The sequence below is a fragment of the Leucoraja erinacea genome, chromosome 10 (assembly GCF_028641065.1).
Source record: "Leucoraja erinacea ecotype New England chromosome 10, Leri_hhj_1, whole genome shotgun sequence".
NCBI lineage: Eukaryota > Metazoa > Chordata > Chondrichthyes > Rajiformes > Rajidae > Leucoraja > Leucoraja erinaceus.
This window is the reverse complement of record NC_073386.1, coordinates 38599328-38617140: the sequence shown is the minus strand read 5'-3', so window position 1 is coordinate 38617140 and position 17813 is coordinate 38599328. Positions and strand designations below refer to the sequence as shown.

At 43.5% G+C, this 17813-nt stretch overlaps 1 protein-coding gene across 2 annotated transcripts in view; it reads right to left on the bottom strand.

Moving 5' to 3' along the window:
• The window catches only part of atf6 (activating transcription factor 6), a 214308-nt gene extending 202995 nt beyond the window's left edge, over positions 1-11313 (bottom strand). For both annotated transcript variants that reach the window (XM_055641983.1, XM_055641984.1), the window contains exon 1: positions 10807-11313. In XM_055641983.1, coding sequence (XP_055497958.1) covers positions 10807-10894 — 88 coding nt within the window. In that variant the 5' untranslated portion in view covers positions 10895-11313. The remainder of the gene's footprint in view (positions 1-10806) is intronic.
• Positions 11314-17813: the final 6500 nt, after the last annotated feature.

Below are 17813 nucleotides of genomic sequence, written 5' to 3'. Positions count from 1 at the left end.
AGAACAGGGGGGGAGAAGGGGGGGAGAGACAGAGGGGGGAGGAGAAGAGAGAGGACAGGGGGGGGGAGAGAGGGAAGAAGGAGAGAGAGACAGGGGGGGAGAAAGAGAGGACAGGGGGGGGGAAAGAGAGACAGGGGGGGGGAAAGAGAGACAGGGGGGGGAGAAAGAGAGACAGGGGGGGAGAGAAAGAGAGACAGGGGGGGAGAAAAGAGAGACAGGGGGGGAGAAAGAGAGAAAGGGGGGGAGAAAGAGAGAGGGGGGGGGGAGAGAAAGAGAGAAAGGGGGAGAGAAAGAGAGACAGGGGGGAGGAGAGAGAAAGGGGGGAGAGAAAGAAAGAGAGGACAGGGGGGGAGAGAGAGAGACAGGGGGGGGGAGAGAAAGAGAGAAAAGGGGGAGAGAAAGAGAGAAAGGGGGGGGAAAGAGAGAAGGGGAGAGAGAGAAAGGAGAGGGAGGAAAGGGGGAGAGAGAGAGAGAGAAAAGAGAAAGGGGGGGAGAAGAAGAGGAAGGGAGAAAGAGAAAGAGAGAGAAGGGGGGAGAGAAGAAGAAAGGGGGAGAGGGGAAAGAAAGAGAGGGGGGGGGGAAAGAGAGAAAGGGGGGAGAGAGAGAAAAGAGGGGAGAAAGGAGAGAAAAGAAAGAGAAAAAGAGGAAAGGGGGGAGAGAGAGAAGGGGGAGAGAAAGAGAGGGGAGGGAGAGAGGAGAGAGAGGGGGGGGGAGAGAGAGAAGAGAAAGAGGGAGAGAAAGAGAGAAGGGGGGGAGGGGAGAGAAAGAGAGAAAGGGGGAGAGAAAGAGATAAGGGGGGAGAGGAAGAGATAAGGGGGGGAGGAGAAAGAGAGAAAGGGGGAGGAGAAAGAGAGAAAGGGGGAGGAGAAAGAGAGAAAGGGGAGGAGAAAGAGAGAGAGGGGAGGAGAGAGAGAGAGAGAGAGAGAGAGAAAGGGAGGAGAGAAAGAAAGAGAGAAAGGGGGAGAGAAAGAGAGAAAGGGGGAGAGAAAGAGAGAAAGGGGGAGAGAAAGAGAGAAAGAGAGAAAGAGAAAGGGGGAGAGAAAGAGAGAAAGGGGGAGAGAAAGAGAGTTCTCCCTTCTGCCTCATCACTGTTGGCTGCCTTTTGTGAGATGGTTGGAGACCAAAACCAGTTACCCTTTAAATGCTTTATCTTTTTTTTTTCTTTTTAAAAAAAAAATATTTATTAGAAGTACAATACAATACAGTGGTACCTTTTTACAGGTTCCCAAAATTATGTTAACATATTACATTCTCTGTACAACTTCCTTTTTTTTTAAAAGAGAAAAGTAGGAAGAGAAAAAGGAAAAAGAGGTAGTAAAAAGTGAAGGATAGGCTATTGTGCGTGAGTAAAAGGCAGAAGACGAAAATAGTGAAGAAAAGAAATAAGTGAGGAGGGAAAGCAGGAGGGAGTTTATTCAATTGCCACAAGGAGATGATTTTTTATGTTCTAGATCGTCTTTCACCCATACCTGAAACTTTTAATTTTCACGATACTGTAGCACCACATGACTCCAAGAAATCAATACATGGGGACCAACTCATTAAGAATTGGTCTTGTTTGTCTATTAGGAGGAGTCTCATTTCTTCCAAATGTGCTGTGTCCAGCATATTACTGATCCACATTTTAAATGTTGGTATATTAGCATTTTTCCAAAATTTAAGTATGAGTTTTTTTGCTATTATTAACCCATAATTGAAGAACGAGTTTTGGTGTTTATTTAATTTGTTCCCGTCTCCTCTTACTCCAAATATAATCATTTCAGTATTAGGTTCCATTTTTATCTTAAATAGCTTTATGACTATATCAAATATATCACACCAAAATTTATGAAGTTTTGTACAAGAAACAAATGAGTGTGTAATATTGGCATTTTGAGAAAGACATTTATCACAGATGGGAGAGATATTTGGATAAAATTTATTCAACCTAATGTTTGAATAATATAATCTATGTAATATTTTAAATTGAATTAAATTGTGTCTTGCGTTAATCGAACATTTATGTATATATATCCAATACTTTTCCCATGTTTCTTTTGAGATTTTTGTCATTAATTTTTTTCCCAGTCTTCTCTAATTGCCTCTGTTTATGGTAATTCTCTGTTTAAAATAGTTATATAGGTATGATATTAATTTTTGTGACTCCACCTTGATATTCATTGCTTCTTCCAGTGGATCTAAAATTATACTTTGAAATCTTGGTATATATTTCTTCATAAAATCACATACCTATAGATATTTAAAATATTGGTTGTTATTCAATTTACATTTTGATCTTAGTTGTTGGAATGATAATAAATTTCCCATTTCATATAAGTCACCTACCTTTTTAATTCCCACTCTGTCCCATTGTCTATATGCTTTATCCATATCAGATGGTTTAAATACTGGGTTATTCACTATTGGTGTTAGCACTGATAGGTTTCTTAATTTAATTTTATTTGTTTCCAGATTCGTATTGTATTATGTATAATTGGATTCTTCTTATATAATATATTATTCAATTTTATTGGGGAGAAGATGATCGCTCCTAAATCGTAAGGTGAGCAATCCTCTTTCTCCATTCTTATCCATTCCAACTGATGAGCAGAACTATCCAACCAGTAAATTATATTCTTAATATGCACCGCCCAATAATAACATAAAAGATTAGGCAGTGCAAGTCCCCCCACCTCTTTGGGTTTGCACAAGTGGTTTCTTTTAATTCTATGTGCTTTATAATCCCAAATAAAATTAGTAATATTCAAGTCTAATTTTGTTTTAAATGTTTTGGTATATATATATATATATATCGGTATAGATTGGAATAAGTATATTATTTGTGGTAGAGCTATCATTTTTATAGCATTTATTCTGCCAATTATTGATAGTGGGAGCGTTCTCCAAAATTTAATCAGAGAATCAAAATCTTCAAATTCCTGGGCATGCATATTTTCGAAGATCTGTCCTGGACCCAGCACACTGATGAAATTAAAACGAAAGCACATCAGCGCCTCTACTTCCTGAGAAGATTACGGAGATTCTATATGACAAAGAGGATTCTCTTGAACTTCTACAGGTTCACAGTAGGGAGCATATAGGGAGCACTGGTTGCATCATTGTCTGGTTTGGCAACTTGAACATCCGGGAGCGGGAAAGACTGCAAAAAGTTGTGAAAACTGCCCAGTCCATCACCGGCTCTGACCTCCCCACCATCGAAGGGATTTATCAGAGTCGCTGCCTCAAAAAGGCAGCCAACAAAGATATCCACACCATCCTGAACACTTATTTCACCACTGCCATCGGGAACAAGGTACTGAAAACCATAACGCCCAAGTTCAGGAACAGCTTCTGATAGCCATCAGGCTATTAAACATTACAACATGGTATAGGCTCTGAACCGATAGACTATTTTTATTATTGTTGCACGGTTTTGTTTGTTTTTTGAGTATATATATATATATGTGTGTGTGTGTGTGTGTGTGTGTGTGTGTGTGTGTGTGTGTGTGTGTGTGTGTGTGTGTGTGTGTGTGTGTGTGTGTGTGTGTGTGTGTGTGTGTGTGTGTGTGTGTTATATATGGGTATGTTGTGAGTATGTGTATATATACACACTGAGCTTTTCTTTTCTCTCTCTCATTTGTCATATCATACTATGTTTGCATATTCTGTTGCGTTGCAGCAAGTAAGAATTTCATTGTTCCATCTGGGACATATGACAAAAAAACACTCTTGACTCTTTAATCATCTAATTGTCTGGAGTTGTTTCGATGATGTACAAGGATACAATTTCTTCTCACATTTTCTTGAAGTGCAGTTTAACTTATTCCATTTTAAGTCTTATTCACCCACCATTCCTTTACGTCCCAGCAACACGTGTCCTCTGAACTTTGACTCATAGTAACATGCGAGACATTTAAGTATGACATCAGTTACCATGACACGGGATTCCTTCAATAGTTTTTTTTTTGGAAAAGCATACGAATAAATGAGACTTTTTCATATTGCCAACCTGCAATTAATGGCAGAGAGATCAATACTACAGTCTCAGCTATTTACAATTCATATTAACAAAGCATGACACTGTGAATCACCGCCTCCTCCAAAAAAAGATCTTGGAGAATACCAAAGACCTGGCACTCATGGACCTCATCGGAGCCCTCCTGAAAGATAGGCGCTTCAATGTTGTCCTTAACAACAGGCAAAGTCGCTGGCAACGACAACGGAATGGCTTGCCTCAAGGTAGTGTGCTGGCTCCACTATTATATAACATCTACACCAATGACCAGCCAATGGACCAGAACACTGAACGGTTCATCTACACCGACGACCTATGTGTAACATCCCAAGTTAGTATGTTTGAAGCTGCAGAAGCGAATCTCACCTCAGCCCTAGATGAGCTACACCTCCACTACGAGCGCAACCACCTACACGCAAACCCTGCAAAGACCCAAGCCTGCTCGTTCCATCTCAGGAACCGGGAAGCAAACAGACCCCTTAACATCACATGGTCTGGAACACCTCTTGAGCACTGCACCAACCCTGTCTACCTCGGTGTAACACTGGATCGCACTCTCTCCTATAAGGAACACATCAAAAACACCAAACTGAAAGTTAACTCCCGAAATAACATCCTCTGGAAGCTGACCAACTCCAAATGGGGAGCCACAGCACACATTAAGATCTACTGCTCTGGCCCTGTGCTACTCCTCTGCGGAGTATGCGTGTCCTGTTTGGGAGAGATCATCCCGTGCCAAGAAACTAGACCCAGCATTGAATAACACCTGCCGCTCAATCACTGGCTGCTTGAAGCCCACCAACATAAACAACCTGCACCTCCTCGCTGGCATTGCCCCTGCTGATGTGAGACGGGAAGTCGCCAGCCGAGTAGAGATGACCAAGGCCACTAGTGATGAACGCCACCTCCTCAACGGACGTGTACCCCCGGCCCAACAGCTGAAGTCCAGGAGAAGCTTTCTCAGCTAATGTCCAGCCCCTAATAGCATCACGGGATGAAACCAGACTCCAACTATGGACAAAAAGGCTTGAGGACGACCCCCCTCCTACTGACATGGGTATCCCTCCTTCTGAAGCCCTCCCTCCGGGCTCAGAAGCACCACGGGTCCAGTGGAAGGCGCTCAACCGCCTGAGAACAGGAACAGGGCGATCAAAAGCTGCCATGGCCAGATGGGGCTATGAAACTGGCCAAACCACCTGTGAATGTGGAGAAGAGGACCATACAATGCAGCACTGCCTTGTCTGCCCCCTACTACCCAACCAGTGCAACCCAAAGGATCTTGCAGTGTTCAATAAAAACGCAAAGGACTGTGTAAAGGAATGGGAAACTGTCATATAACCAACCAGCTTCAAAGACACGAAAAGAAGAAGAAGATTAACAAAGCAAAATTCTGAACAACCATGCAAAGCAATTGTTGTGAGGATGTTTTCTCCTTGAAGGGTGCAAAGTGGGGAGTCTAGAATTAAAGGCGGGGCATCCTTCAGTGCTAGGAAATTCAGCACAAAAGTAAACTCCAATGATGTATCAGCCTAATGGCAAAATATATCTGCATAGACATGTAACAGATACAGAGGGTTGTCAAGCCAAACTCCTGTATCTGAGAAACATCCACAATGCAAAAGGGCCTTCAAGTAAGCAGGCCTCTGGCTTCAGATCCCAACACCCGACTTCTGGAAGCCCTGATGGGATTTGACTGCTTCTGAAATATTCAACAAACTTAAATGCTAGCAAATTAAAGTAAGAAAATCAGTTAATTTATCTTTTGTCAAGGTCTCCAGATTACGCTAGGGACTGGAGAATGCTCTGGCATTTGACCTCCACCTCATCTTCGACTTGTTATCTTACACTGCTAATATCCAAGAACACATGTTGAGTGGACTGCAGTAGCTCCATGCAAGATTGCCAGTTAAAAACATGATCAACTCCACCCATTATTTCATTAATTAATTCAAAAGAGTGGAAAGTAGCAGCACCACACTTTAATGCAGCAGGAAGGAAATATTTGAACACAATTTAAGTAATTAACAAGATAATTTACATACTATTAGCATAGAAACTACAAGGAGGAAAAATACATTTCACTCTTGCAGTTCTCAAGCAAATCTTAAGTGGAAAAAAAGAAAATCTACTTCCACATCAGGAAATAAATTCAATGCATTGATACTATCATCTACCCAACTCATGATTGAAATCTTGCAAAATTTGTATTTGCATTTCTGTTCAAAGTTATGGTACACATTGTGAATAACACCAAAACAAGATTAACCTTCCTGAACACAAAAGACAGATCCTTAACCAGGAAACATATCAAATATTGTCATGGGATCTTTCCATACATTTAAAACATTAGCATGTACCTGATTTGGTTAACTAAACTATAACGAGAAATAATGTTGGCAAGAAAACAAAAGCATATTCAGGTCACTGAACATACTTATATTTTTGCCAACATTAGGCATAACACACACACACACACTAACAGTCCACATGTGACTGCACATACACACTTTACATTTGGTCGATTATTAAACAAAGCTTGATCCTGTTTCAGTGTCCTCAAGTCAAACCGCTAATAGGAACTGATGAATTTATTTCTGCATCCCATCAGTGCAACTGCTTTGAGTGAACCATTATCAGTAAAACAGAGTTGCTAAAAATGAAGGTCTACACATTTTGTCTGCTCCACTTCTAAAATAATATTTATCTTTGATCAAACTATTTCTTGGCTCTTCGCTCATTTTGTTTGATGACAATGTGCATGATTGGGAAACAGTTCAATGGTTGGAGTCACACCTCTCTCAATGGAAGATGATTGTGGTTGTTGGAGGTCAGTTTTCCAAGCCCCATGACATTACTCCAAGATTCTTCAAAGTAATGCCCTTGGCACAACCTTCTTCAGCTGCCTCATAGTGCCTGAAGTCTGCCACAATCATCCCACTACCAAAAAAGCCTGTTATCAGCGGCCTTAACGACTACCGACCGGTCACTCTCACACCAGTCATCATGAAGTGTTTCGAGAGCCTGGTCCAGCAGCACATCAAAGCCAGCCTCCCGCCCACCTTCGATCCACACCAGTTTGCCTACAGAGCAAATAGGTCCACTGAGGATGCCATCGCCACTGCTCTTCACACTGCACTGACCCACCTCGAACACCAGGGGAGCTATGTGAGGATGCTTTTCATTGACTTTAGCTCTGCCTTCAATACCATCATCCCCAGCAGACTGGTCACCAAACTCATGGATTTAGGACTCTCCCAACCCATCTGCCTCTGGATCAAGGACTTTCTGTCTAACCGCCCCCAGACCGTCAGACTGGGCCATCACCTCTCCACCCCCATCACACTCAGCACCGGCTCCCCACAGGGCTGTGTGTTGAGCCCCCTCCTCTACGCCCTCTACACCCACGATTGTGCCCCCGCCCACTCCACCAACACCATCGTCAAGTTTGTGGACGACACGACTGTGGTTGGACGTATCTCAGGAAGAGATGAGACAGCCTACAGGGAGGAAGTCCAAAGACTGGCAGCGTGGTGTTCAGACAACAACCTCATCCTAAACACCACAAAAACAAAGGAAATTATCATAGACTTCCGTAAGAACAGTGCAGCCCCCAAACCCCTATTCATCAATGGGGACTGTATGGTAAGGGTCTCAGACTTCAGATTCCTCGGCACACAAATTACGGAGGATCTCTCCTGGACTACAAACACCACCACAGCAGTCAAGAAGGCCCAGCAGCGACTCTACTTTCTGAGGATCCTCAGGATAAACAACCTGGAGTAGAAACTGCCGGTGTCCTTCTACCGCTGCTCCATCGAGAGTGTGCTGGCGTACTGTATAACCACATGGTATGCCAGCTGCTCTGCAGCGGACAGGAGAGCCCTTCAAAGGGTCATCAACACCGCACAAAAAATCACTGGCTGCCCACTGCCTTCCCTGAAGGACATCTTCAGCTCTCGCTGCCTTGGCAGGGCAGCCAACATCCTGAAGGACCCTTCCCACCCTGGACACAACCTGTTCCACCTGCTGCCCTCTGGCAGATGGTACAGGTCTTTCAAAACTCGCACAAACAGACTCAGAGACAGCTTCTACCCCATAGCCATATGTGAGCTTAACAATGCAAAATAAGAAATAACACTCACATTCAACTGAATGGTTCTACCTCAGCTGCTAGTGTTATTTATCTGTAATTTTTTTTTTAATATGTATATATTTTTACCTTTTAATTGCTCTTGTGAATCGCACCGTGGGATTGACTTTTAAATTTTGTTGTACCATGTGCAATGACAATAAAGAGATTCATTCATTCACTCATTCAATGATCTTCCTTCCAGTATATTTCCATTTGCAACACCATCATATGAAGCTTTGGTGGGCAAAGGGTTAAAACAGCCCTCACAGAATAAAAGAATGCTTGCGTATATAGCCCTCCAGACATTTGGAGTTGACACATATTGGCATATTTAAAGATCTGTGAAGTTCTCCGAGAATGTTAAGAAAATATAAGCAAGGGGTTTGATAATGCTTCAATCAAAAGTGAAGCGATAGCATTGACTGATCACAGGATTCTTAATCAGCAAGTGTTTGGAGGAGCCGTTGGTGCCTTCAGCCACAAGTCATTTCAAAAGTGATAGCAGAATTAGGCCATTCGGCCCATCAAGTCTACTCTGCCATTCAATCACGGCTGATCTACCTACCCCTCTTAACCCTATTCTCTCGCCGTCTCCCCATAACCCTGACATCCCTACCAAGCAAGAATCTATCTAACTCTGCCTTAAAAAATCCATTGACTTGGCCTCTACGCCCTTCTGTGGCAATGATTTCCACAGATTCACCACCCTCTGATCAAAGAAATTCCTCCTTATCTCCTCCCGAAAGGGACATCATTTTATTTTGAGGCTCTGACCATGCCAACCATCACCCAAACACATTGGTTCTGTTCTCCCACTTTTTCATCCACTCCCTGCACACAAGGGACCATTTACAGAGGACAATTAACCTATCAACCTTCAAGTCTTTGAGGTGAGGGTAGCAACCAGAGGAATTCCACAGTCACAGGGAGAATATACAAACTCCACACCGGCAGCAACCAAGGTCCAGATCAAACCTGGGTCTCTAGCACTGTGAGACAGCAGCTTTACCAGATGTGCTACTGATCCACTACAACACATGGGCTCTGCACATAGTTCACACTTCTAGTATGAATAAGGCATGACGAAGGGGAAGTGATCATGAACAAGATGATCATGGCCAAGGTCGACATACCTTCAGAAAGTTCTTGATGTATTTTTGAAACTCACTTTGGGTCCTTTCCTTTTTAGCTCATTGTTGCAAATGGCATCCTGATAAAGTGGTCCCATATGCTACTCATCAGCAGTATGCAAATGATTGAGCAGTGGCTGGAAGTTTGTTTTAACATCTTATACAAACATACAAATTAAAAGCAGGGGTAGGTCACTTGGCCTCTCAAAATGGTATCACCATTTAGTGAGATAATGATTGATCCTCATGAACATTCACAGACAATGCATGTGAAAGTGATGCCACTTTGTTGTACAGTCAGTATGCACCATTCATGGCTGCCTGGCCTGAATGACTAATGCCATCACTTACCATATTTCTATGCTCTCATACATATGCCCATATTCTGCTAAAATCTATACTCAATCTGAATATTCTGACATTAATGTCAACATTTTGTGAGTATTGCTGCGATGGGGGAAATTACCAAATAACAAGAACCTTTTGGCCATTCCAAGTGTTAGGATGCCCAAATGGAGGCTGGTGTATGATTTCTTCAACCTTGACTGACACCAAAGGAAAAAAAATGTCTGTTCTCCAGTACATGAAAGACTCAGATGTAGTATTCGGCCATCAGAAGATTCTAAGCATCTGTACAGACATCACGTCGGAGAGCTTGTGATGACCATCGCATAATTTCCTGACTATCAGCAGTTTGCTAAACTCCAGCCACAATTGTGCTGAAGCCTTGTGGAAATCATTAAATAAGAGATCATAACTGTACATAATTGACACCTCAAGAAACCACTGACACGATAGCCACGATAGTGGTTGAAATTGTGAGGACTTTGCCTCGTGACTTTCATGACCTCGATAAAACCATTTGATGGTCGTCAATGGGAAACGGAGATCGTGCTTTGCCTGGTGAAATTTCACGCAATATTTCATCAGTTCCATGATGGCAAGCTCACTTCCCGTTGTGAATCATTTGAACGTATCCTGTTACCAATAAAATCAGCGCTCCCATGACCGTAAACATTGGGCTCAGATCTCAGCATTGAACTGTCAACAGCGGACAAATGAGGAAACAGGAAATGCGATCAATTAGAGGTGTGGGCTTAAAGGGCTTTAGGCTGATACTTGAGAGCATGAGAACCCGTTTACAAAATTAATGAAAATTTGTATTGATAATATTCATAAATACGTTTACACATTTGATACGCTATATGTTATCCCATGTGACCCCTGTTATCCCAGGGATAACAATTCCTATATTTAACAGAAAGGGGTGATCGTAACTGGTGATTAAATGAACCGTGTTCCTAAATACTCCATTATATAATCTGCTGGTGATATTAAACAACTGAATGTTTTCAGAACTTGTGGTTTTCATAGAAATAACCATGACTATAGAGTCAGATCCGATCCTGACAGGGGCTGACCTACAGCGAGTATCCCCGGCCGGAGTCGCTCCCCGGCCGGACACTCACCCTGTCGCTCCCCGGCAGAGCACTCTCCCTGCCGCTTGCCCCGACAGGCACTGAACCCCCGCTCCCCGGCCGGACACTCACCCCAGTCCCTGTCCCTGTCGTCATCGCGGGACATGCTGCCAATCTCACAAATCGACGGGTTCATGCGCTCACTGAAATCGGTCGCCATGTCTCGGCTTGTTGTCCGCTCCACAGCTCAAGGAAGGCTCTTCGGGCCGTCCCCGTCCCCTCTCGCCCCGGCCTGTACCCCTCTCGACCCGGCCTGTGTCCCTCTCGCCCCGGCCTGTATCCCTCTCGCCCCGGCCTGTATCCCTCTCGCCCCGGCCTGTACCCCTCTCGACCCGGCCTGTATCCCTCTCGCCCCGGCCTGTATCCCTCTCGACCCGGCCTGTATCCCTCTCGCCCCGGCCTGTATCCCTCTCGCCCCGGCCTGTATCCCTCTCGCCCCGGCCTGTATCCCTCTCGCCCCGGCCTGTATCCCTCTCGCCCCGGCCTGTATCCCTCTCGACCCGGCCTGTATCCCTCTCGACCCGGCCTGTATCCCTCTCGCCGTCCGTCTTGGCACGTCACGCTTTCCGTCGCAAACAACACGTCCGCCTAACAACAGTTCCCGATGATGACGGCGAGTCCGGAGGGTCAAACAGCCCCAGCTCGAAATCGCGGAATCCCACCAGCGGCAAGTGGGGGCGGACCGACCCGGCTCCACCGACAGGTGTCCGCCTGTCCAAAACTCCCGCAAAACACCATGGAGGTGTGGATAAACTGAGAAAGGTCGACTTTTTTGGAGTCTATTTTAACGCTTTGATTTTGTCCGAATGTTAATGTACATTATTTTAAAGCAATCCTTTCTATTTAAATCAATGACGAGATTTTAAATGTCTCTGAACAGCTGATATGTCAAAACATTGCAGTAGGGTCTTGTCAGGAGGCAAGCAAAGTTGAAGGGCCTGCTCCATCCATGCATCCCGGGAAATGTTGAAGTGTCGGGAGAGCAGTTGCATTAAACAGCAAAAGCAGTAGGTTCGATCGAAGTTCTTCTGTGATGGAGTCATAGAAAGTCATACAGCAGACAATAGGCCATTCGGCTGAATATGTCTATGCCCACTATTGTACTTCTCTGTTGGGCGATAGCATGGTTGACACTTGACCCATAATGTTGCCACACAACGCCTAATGGAGGATAAGCGGTGTACTGGAGGCAAGCACGAGTGTGTTGATTACTTTGGCTGACAGTACAGCGGGACCGTCTTCGGTCCCAGCAGCCGTTGAATTGTCGCCGGAGCTTGTTGGTAAGCATTTTACCAGTCCTCCCAAAAAATATGTCAGAGTATGTCATGGAGACCGATGACCAGGATGAACACAAATAGTGCTACTGTCAGGAGGTGGACAGTGGGAAAATGATCATGTGTGACAACACAAAATGTCCTATTTTGAGGTTTCATTTTGAATGCCTGAAATTGCCAGAAAATAATAAGATACCAAAAACATGGTTTTGCCCAGATTGTAGGCTCCTCCCAAAATCACAAAGAAAAGTTCCAAAAAGAAATTAACTGCAAGTGTTGTGCTAAACAGGTTTCTCATAAATACTAAATCTAGCATGTGTATACCATGTTAGCCTTGCACTGTATGAAACCACATAATAGGACATTTTGTAATAATTTTCACACACCAGTTTCTTTTTCAAACTCTAATATTTAAAGTTTAATATTAAAGACTTTGATCTGTGCAGAGTTAAGCATGAGTATGCTCCCTTTTGGCATAGGGTCTGTTATGTTTTAATTAAAAAATAAAAAAAGATACCAAAGTAATTTGAGTGTGCTCTCTTTAAAAAAAAAAGGGGTTTCTTTGATTTTAATGTGCTGTTTAAGAAAATATGTTGTTTTCTTTGAAGTATGCCTAGGTAAATCATACATGTATGTGTGCTTTTATTGAATTGGTAGATTAATGGTGCTTTCTTTGAATGCCAAAGGAACATCAAGTGTGTGCTGTTGAGATAAACTATTTTCTTTCAAGTGTGTGTGAAAAAAAAAACGATCTGTCAATTGATAGAAAAATAAGTGCTTCCTAAGAAAAATGGTTTATTTTAAGTGTGTGTGTTGATGTAAACATTGCCAAGCAGAATTGAAACGTTTTTTTCTAGGCCTTGCAGTGAACTCAAAGGAGCCAAAGGAGACAAGACAAAATTGCATAATGAAACATTTTAAATTGACATGAATGGAATTTGAGTTTGTAATCTTAAAATTACAAACTGTGCTTTTACAGCTGTGTTTGTGATTCAATGATTTGCCAATTTCTTACAATTTCATTCATAGTAAATGCTGATGAGCCAAGTTACTTTTTTGTAAATGTTATACTCCATACGAAAGCACAAATATCTGCACCTACTGTGAGACTATGGATTCATTTAAGTTGAAAAGTGCACAACAGAACCTTGCAATTTTTTTCAACTTTGGGTACGTGAATTTCAGAGAAGGTCATCATGTACTCTAGTGGGACAGTATGACTTAGAATTAGGTATTTTTGCCTGACAGCACCAATCACACACTCTACATGAATGCGTAAATATGCAAATGCACGGGTTTTTCCACATCCAGCGCAGATAGTTGTAAATGCAGGAATTTCTACTTCATAACCGTAAAACCCGGCATCATCTTTTATGTCAAAACCGCAATCAGCTAAATTGACATCTAAGTGGTCAAAAAAGTTAGATGAAAGTGATAGTTTTATTTGTGCCTCTACCCCCCCATGCAGCAGATAAAATAACTCCATATGGTGTTACACCTATCAAAGATTTGGTGGTGTTATGGTGTTATAGTTCGACCAAGTCTGGGTGTGCGCGCCTCTAAACTCGCAGGTCTATTACAAAATACTTCGAAGCAATCTATAATAACTGCCACACGCTATCCAAATGTCTGCCGAAATTGCATGGGCATGGTGTTTTTAATAGCACAAAAACGGACCATTTTGACAGTATTTTCCTGGTAAGAACGTACGTGTTGCGTGTGTGACGAGTGTATGCCGGAGGCTTGCTTATCCTCCAGTACGCTTGAGAGACTCCGTGGGTCACACACTTTGACCTTTTGACCTACCGTACAATCGCTCTATACCAGTTCCATGTACTCGCATTTGGTCCATTGCAAAACAAGTGAATATCCAGTAGCTTTGAAAATATTGTGCGACTACTTGCCTGCACCATCTGCTCAGGCAGTATGTTCCACCTTCCAACCACTCTATGTGAACATATTTCCCATTATTTCTCCTCAAAACACTTTTCATCTTGTATGTATGCCTTCTTATTTTTGCCATCTCCAGCAAGGGAAAATTCTTACTATCTATCCCCCTCATAATTGCATACATCTCTCTCACCCTTAAGCCTCCTCTGTTTCAGGGAAAACGAATCCAGCTTATCCAATCCCTTCTTATCATCAAAATGCTTGAATCCAGGTGAAGAATATAGAAGTAAAGAACTGCGGATGCTGGTTTACAAATAAACACAGAGTGTGGTGGGGGTTGGAACAGGCGAACTCCAAGCACTGTTACAAACCCTTATAAGCTCATATCTGAATGACATCTAGATCTATCAAAGTTTCTTTCTATAATGAATATTTTCAACCATAACCATTTACTCTTTCTTCGTCACATTAATATAATTCTCTAATAATTAATATTTTTCAGCTAAATAATAATTTTTTCATTTCTCCCTGAATTGTTCTGTGAAATTCACTAACTGTAGGTGATATGTGAATATTTACTGACACAGCACACCTGACACAGCACATCCACACATTTATCTCCTCCCGCCTAGATTACTGTAACTCTCTTTACACTGGCATCAGCCAATCCTCTCGGTCCCGCCTGCAACTGGTCCAAAACGCCGCAGCGAGACTCCTGACGGGCACCCGAAAAAGGGACCACATCACCCTGATCCCGGCCTCTCCCCACTGGCTCTCTGTGCGGTTCCGTATACATTTCAAGACCCACCTCTATGTCTACAAAGCCCTCAATGGGCTTGCCCCCTCCTACATTAAAAGTCTTCTCACCCACTACTCCACCTCCAGGTCCCTCAGATCGTCCGACTTGGGGCTGCTGAATATCCCGCGGTCTAGGCATAAGCTTAAGGGCGACCGCGCTTTTGCGGTTGCAGCTCCGAGACTGTTGAACAGCATCCCCCATCCCATCAGAACTGCCCCCTCCATCGACTCCTTTAAGTCAAGACTAAAATCTTATCTATACTCCTAAGCCTTTCCTGACGTCCACTGAGCGAGGGCTATATGTATATAGTTTGTTTATACTATTCTTATAACAAATGTAAAGCACTTTGGCCAACGAGAGTTGTTTTTTTAAAGGTGCTATATAAATAAATGTGACTTGACTTGACTTGACCTCAATTACCAATCCAGGCAGTGTGTTCCAGGCCACCATCTGTGTAAAAAAACCTGCTCTGCACATCTTCTATATTACTAAAAGTCTGATCTTGACCACTTGCTGTTGTTCTGTATATTGATTTTAGAAAAAACGCTGCCAGTTACGGCTGTTATTTTTGACCATCTTACTCAGTCACCCTCCACTGCACAGGACAAGAGGATTTTTCCCATCGATGAAAAAAAAATATTAATGTTTAAAAAATGTTGAGATTCTCTCTCCTGAAGGCCACGCCCCTTCCAGAGGGACTATAAAACCCGGAAGTGTTGAGTGCCTGTCAGTCTCTGCAAGATGGGGGAGCGAGAATAACTGTGAATAACACTGAACACATGTCTACTAAACTGTGAGTGGTTTTACTGACCTGTCAGTGCCCTTAATGTGGTTTGAAAATATAGTTTGGAAATGCTAAAGCTGTGTTGCCTTTGGTTTGGAAATGCTAAAGCTGTGTTGCCTTTGGTTTGGAAATGCTAAAGCTGTGTTGCCTAATTAAAGTTACCTTGCCTAAATAAAGTTGCCTTGCCTAATTAAAGTTGCTTAGCGTAATTAAAGTTGCCTAGCGTAATTAAAGTTGCCTAGCGTAATTAAAGTTGCCTTGCCTAATTAAAGTTGCCTTGCCTAATTAAAGTTGCCTTACCTTCTATATAATTCAAAGTCAAATCTTGATCACTTCCTGTTTGTACTTAATATTTATTTTAGAAAAACCGCTACCACGTACGGCCGTGATTTTTGGCAATCTTACTCAGTCCCCCTCCACTCATCAGGTGCCGAAGATTTTTCCCATCGATGAAAAATAACAGAGTTATTAGTGTTTAAAAAATGTTGAGATTCTCTCTCCTGTAAATCACGCCATGAAGGCCATGCCCCCCTGGTGGGAGGGGGAGGGACTATTAACCCAGAAGTGTGGGCATAGCTCAGTCTCTGCAAGATGGAGGAGGGAGAGGTAATGGCTCACTGTCTTTAGTGGCCTTGCACCCTGCTTAAAATGGTATGAAACTGCACTTGAATTTGGTGGCCTTGCACCCTGCTTGAAGTGGTAAGACGGCACTTGAATTTGGTGGCCTTGCACCCTGCTTGAAATGGAATTTTAAGGAATAGCCGTGAGTCAACTGCCAGCCCACCAGCCGTGAGTGAATGAGCTGCCAACACAACAGGCTTGAGTGACTGAGCCGCCAACCCAAGAATCCATTTGGCCCACAATGTCCATACTAGCCCTCTGGCAACCAATCCCTTCAACCCACAACACCCACACTTGTGCTCCAGAAAGCCCCCCCCTCCCCCCCCCTTGGCCACAAATATTGGAACTGGTGGAGAGGTGGAATATTGCGTTGGGGGACCAGCCCTCCCCTGTGATGATGGGACCCACGGGTCCCACTTAGTCTAGTCTCCTTTAAACTTTGTTCAAGATGGAACTGCAGATGCTGCAAAATCGAAGGTAGACAATGCTGGAGAAACTCAGCGGGTGCGGCAGCATCTATGGAGCGAAGGAAATAGGCAACGATTCGGGCCAAAACGGGTCTGAAGAAGGGTTTCGGCCCAAAACGTTGCCTGTTTCCTTCGCTCCACAGATGCTGCCGCACCCGCTGAGTTTCTCCAGTACTATTGTCTACCTCCTTTAAACTTTGCCCCTCTCACCTTAAAACTATGCCTCTATTATTTGATTTTTCCATCCTGGCAGAGAGATTCTGACTGTCTACCCTATTTATGCCTCTATGCTTGGATGATAGATGAACGTGTAGCTAAAGAGCTGATGTGGGGGGGAACACTTTAGGTACTTAGATCCGAATTGTCCTGGAGCAGGTGGGATATGTAAAAGTTGTAGGGGTTGTATCTAAATTGGATGGGGACCAATATCTTTTCAGGGATGTTTGCTCACACTACTCAATGTGGTTTGAACAAATCTGGCAGGTGTGAGAAACATAGTAGCACTTCAGCAGATGTTAAGATAGACTCAAACGTGGAGGATAAATGAGGAAAGTTCAGTGGACAGACCAGACAGAAGCAAGTTAGAATTTTTTGAAGAGCCAACAAGAACGGTCAATGAACAAGTCTGGAGGTGAAGTGAGAAGTCAAAAGGAGTCTGATGTGTAATTTGATAAGGAAGGAATGGGAAGTGAAAGGTGGAAACAGAGAGAGGGTTCTACATTTCATTCCCACCTGTACCCTTTTGTCCTCCTCTTCTTAACCTCCAGCCTTTTTAATTATCTCTCCACTGATCTCTCCCCCACCTGATCTATCTGTCTTCTCACCTATCACTTGCCAGTGATTGTCCTGCCCTGCCTCTCATCTCTCCACCAGCTTTCCCCCCTCTATTCCAATAATGTGATGAAGGGTTACAACTCAAAACATCATTTGTCCAATTTCCTCCATCAAAGCTGTGTGACCCACTGCATTTTTTGCTCAAGCTTTCAGCAGCTGCAATCCCTTGTATCTCCAACAGTCAATGAGGATGGTTTATTTAATATACTCTTCATCAATTTTACAAAACAACCAGACTAACTGCAGACCCGTTGGGTCTGCTCCCCCAATACAATATTCCAGCACTCATCCGTTTCCCCAAAGTAATATTCCACCACTCACGCATAGCCCTCAACTGCGCAGGCGCAGCTCATTTCCCCTCATCCCGCAGCACTCCCTTCCCCTTTTCATCCTCCCTCTTCTTTCCCCTC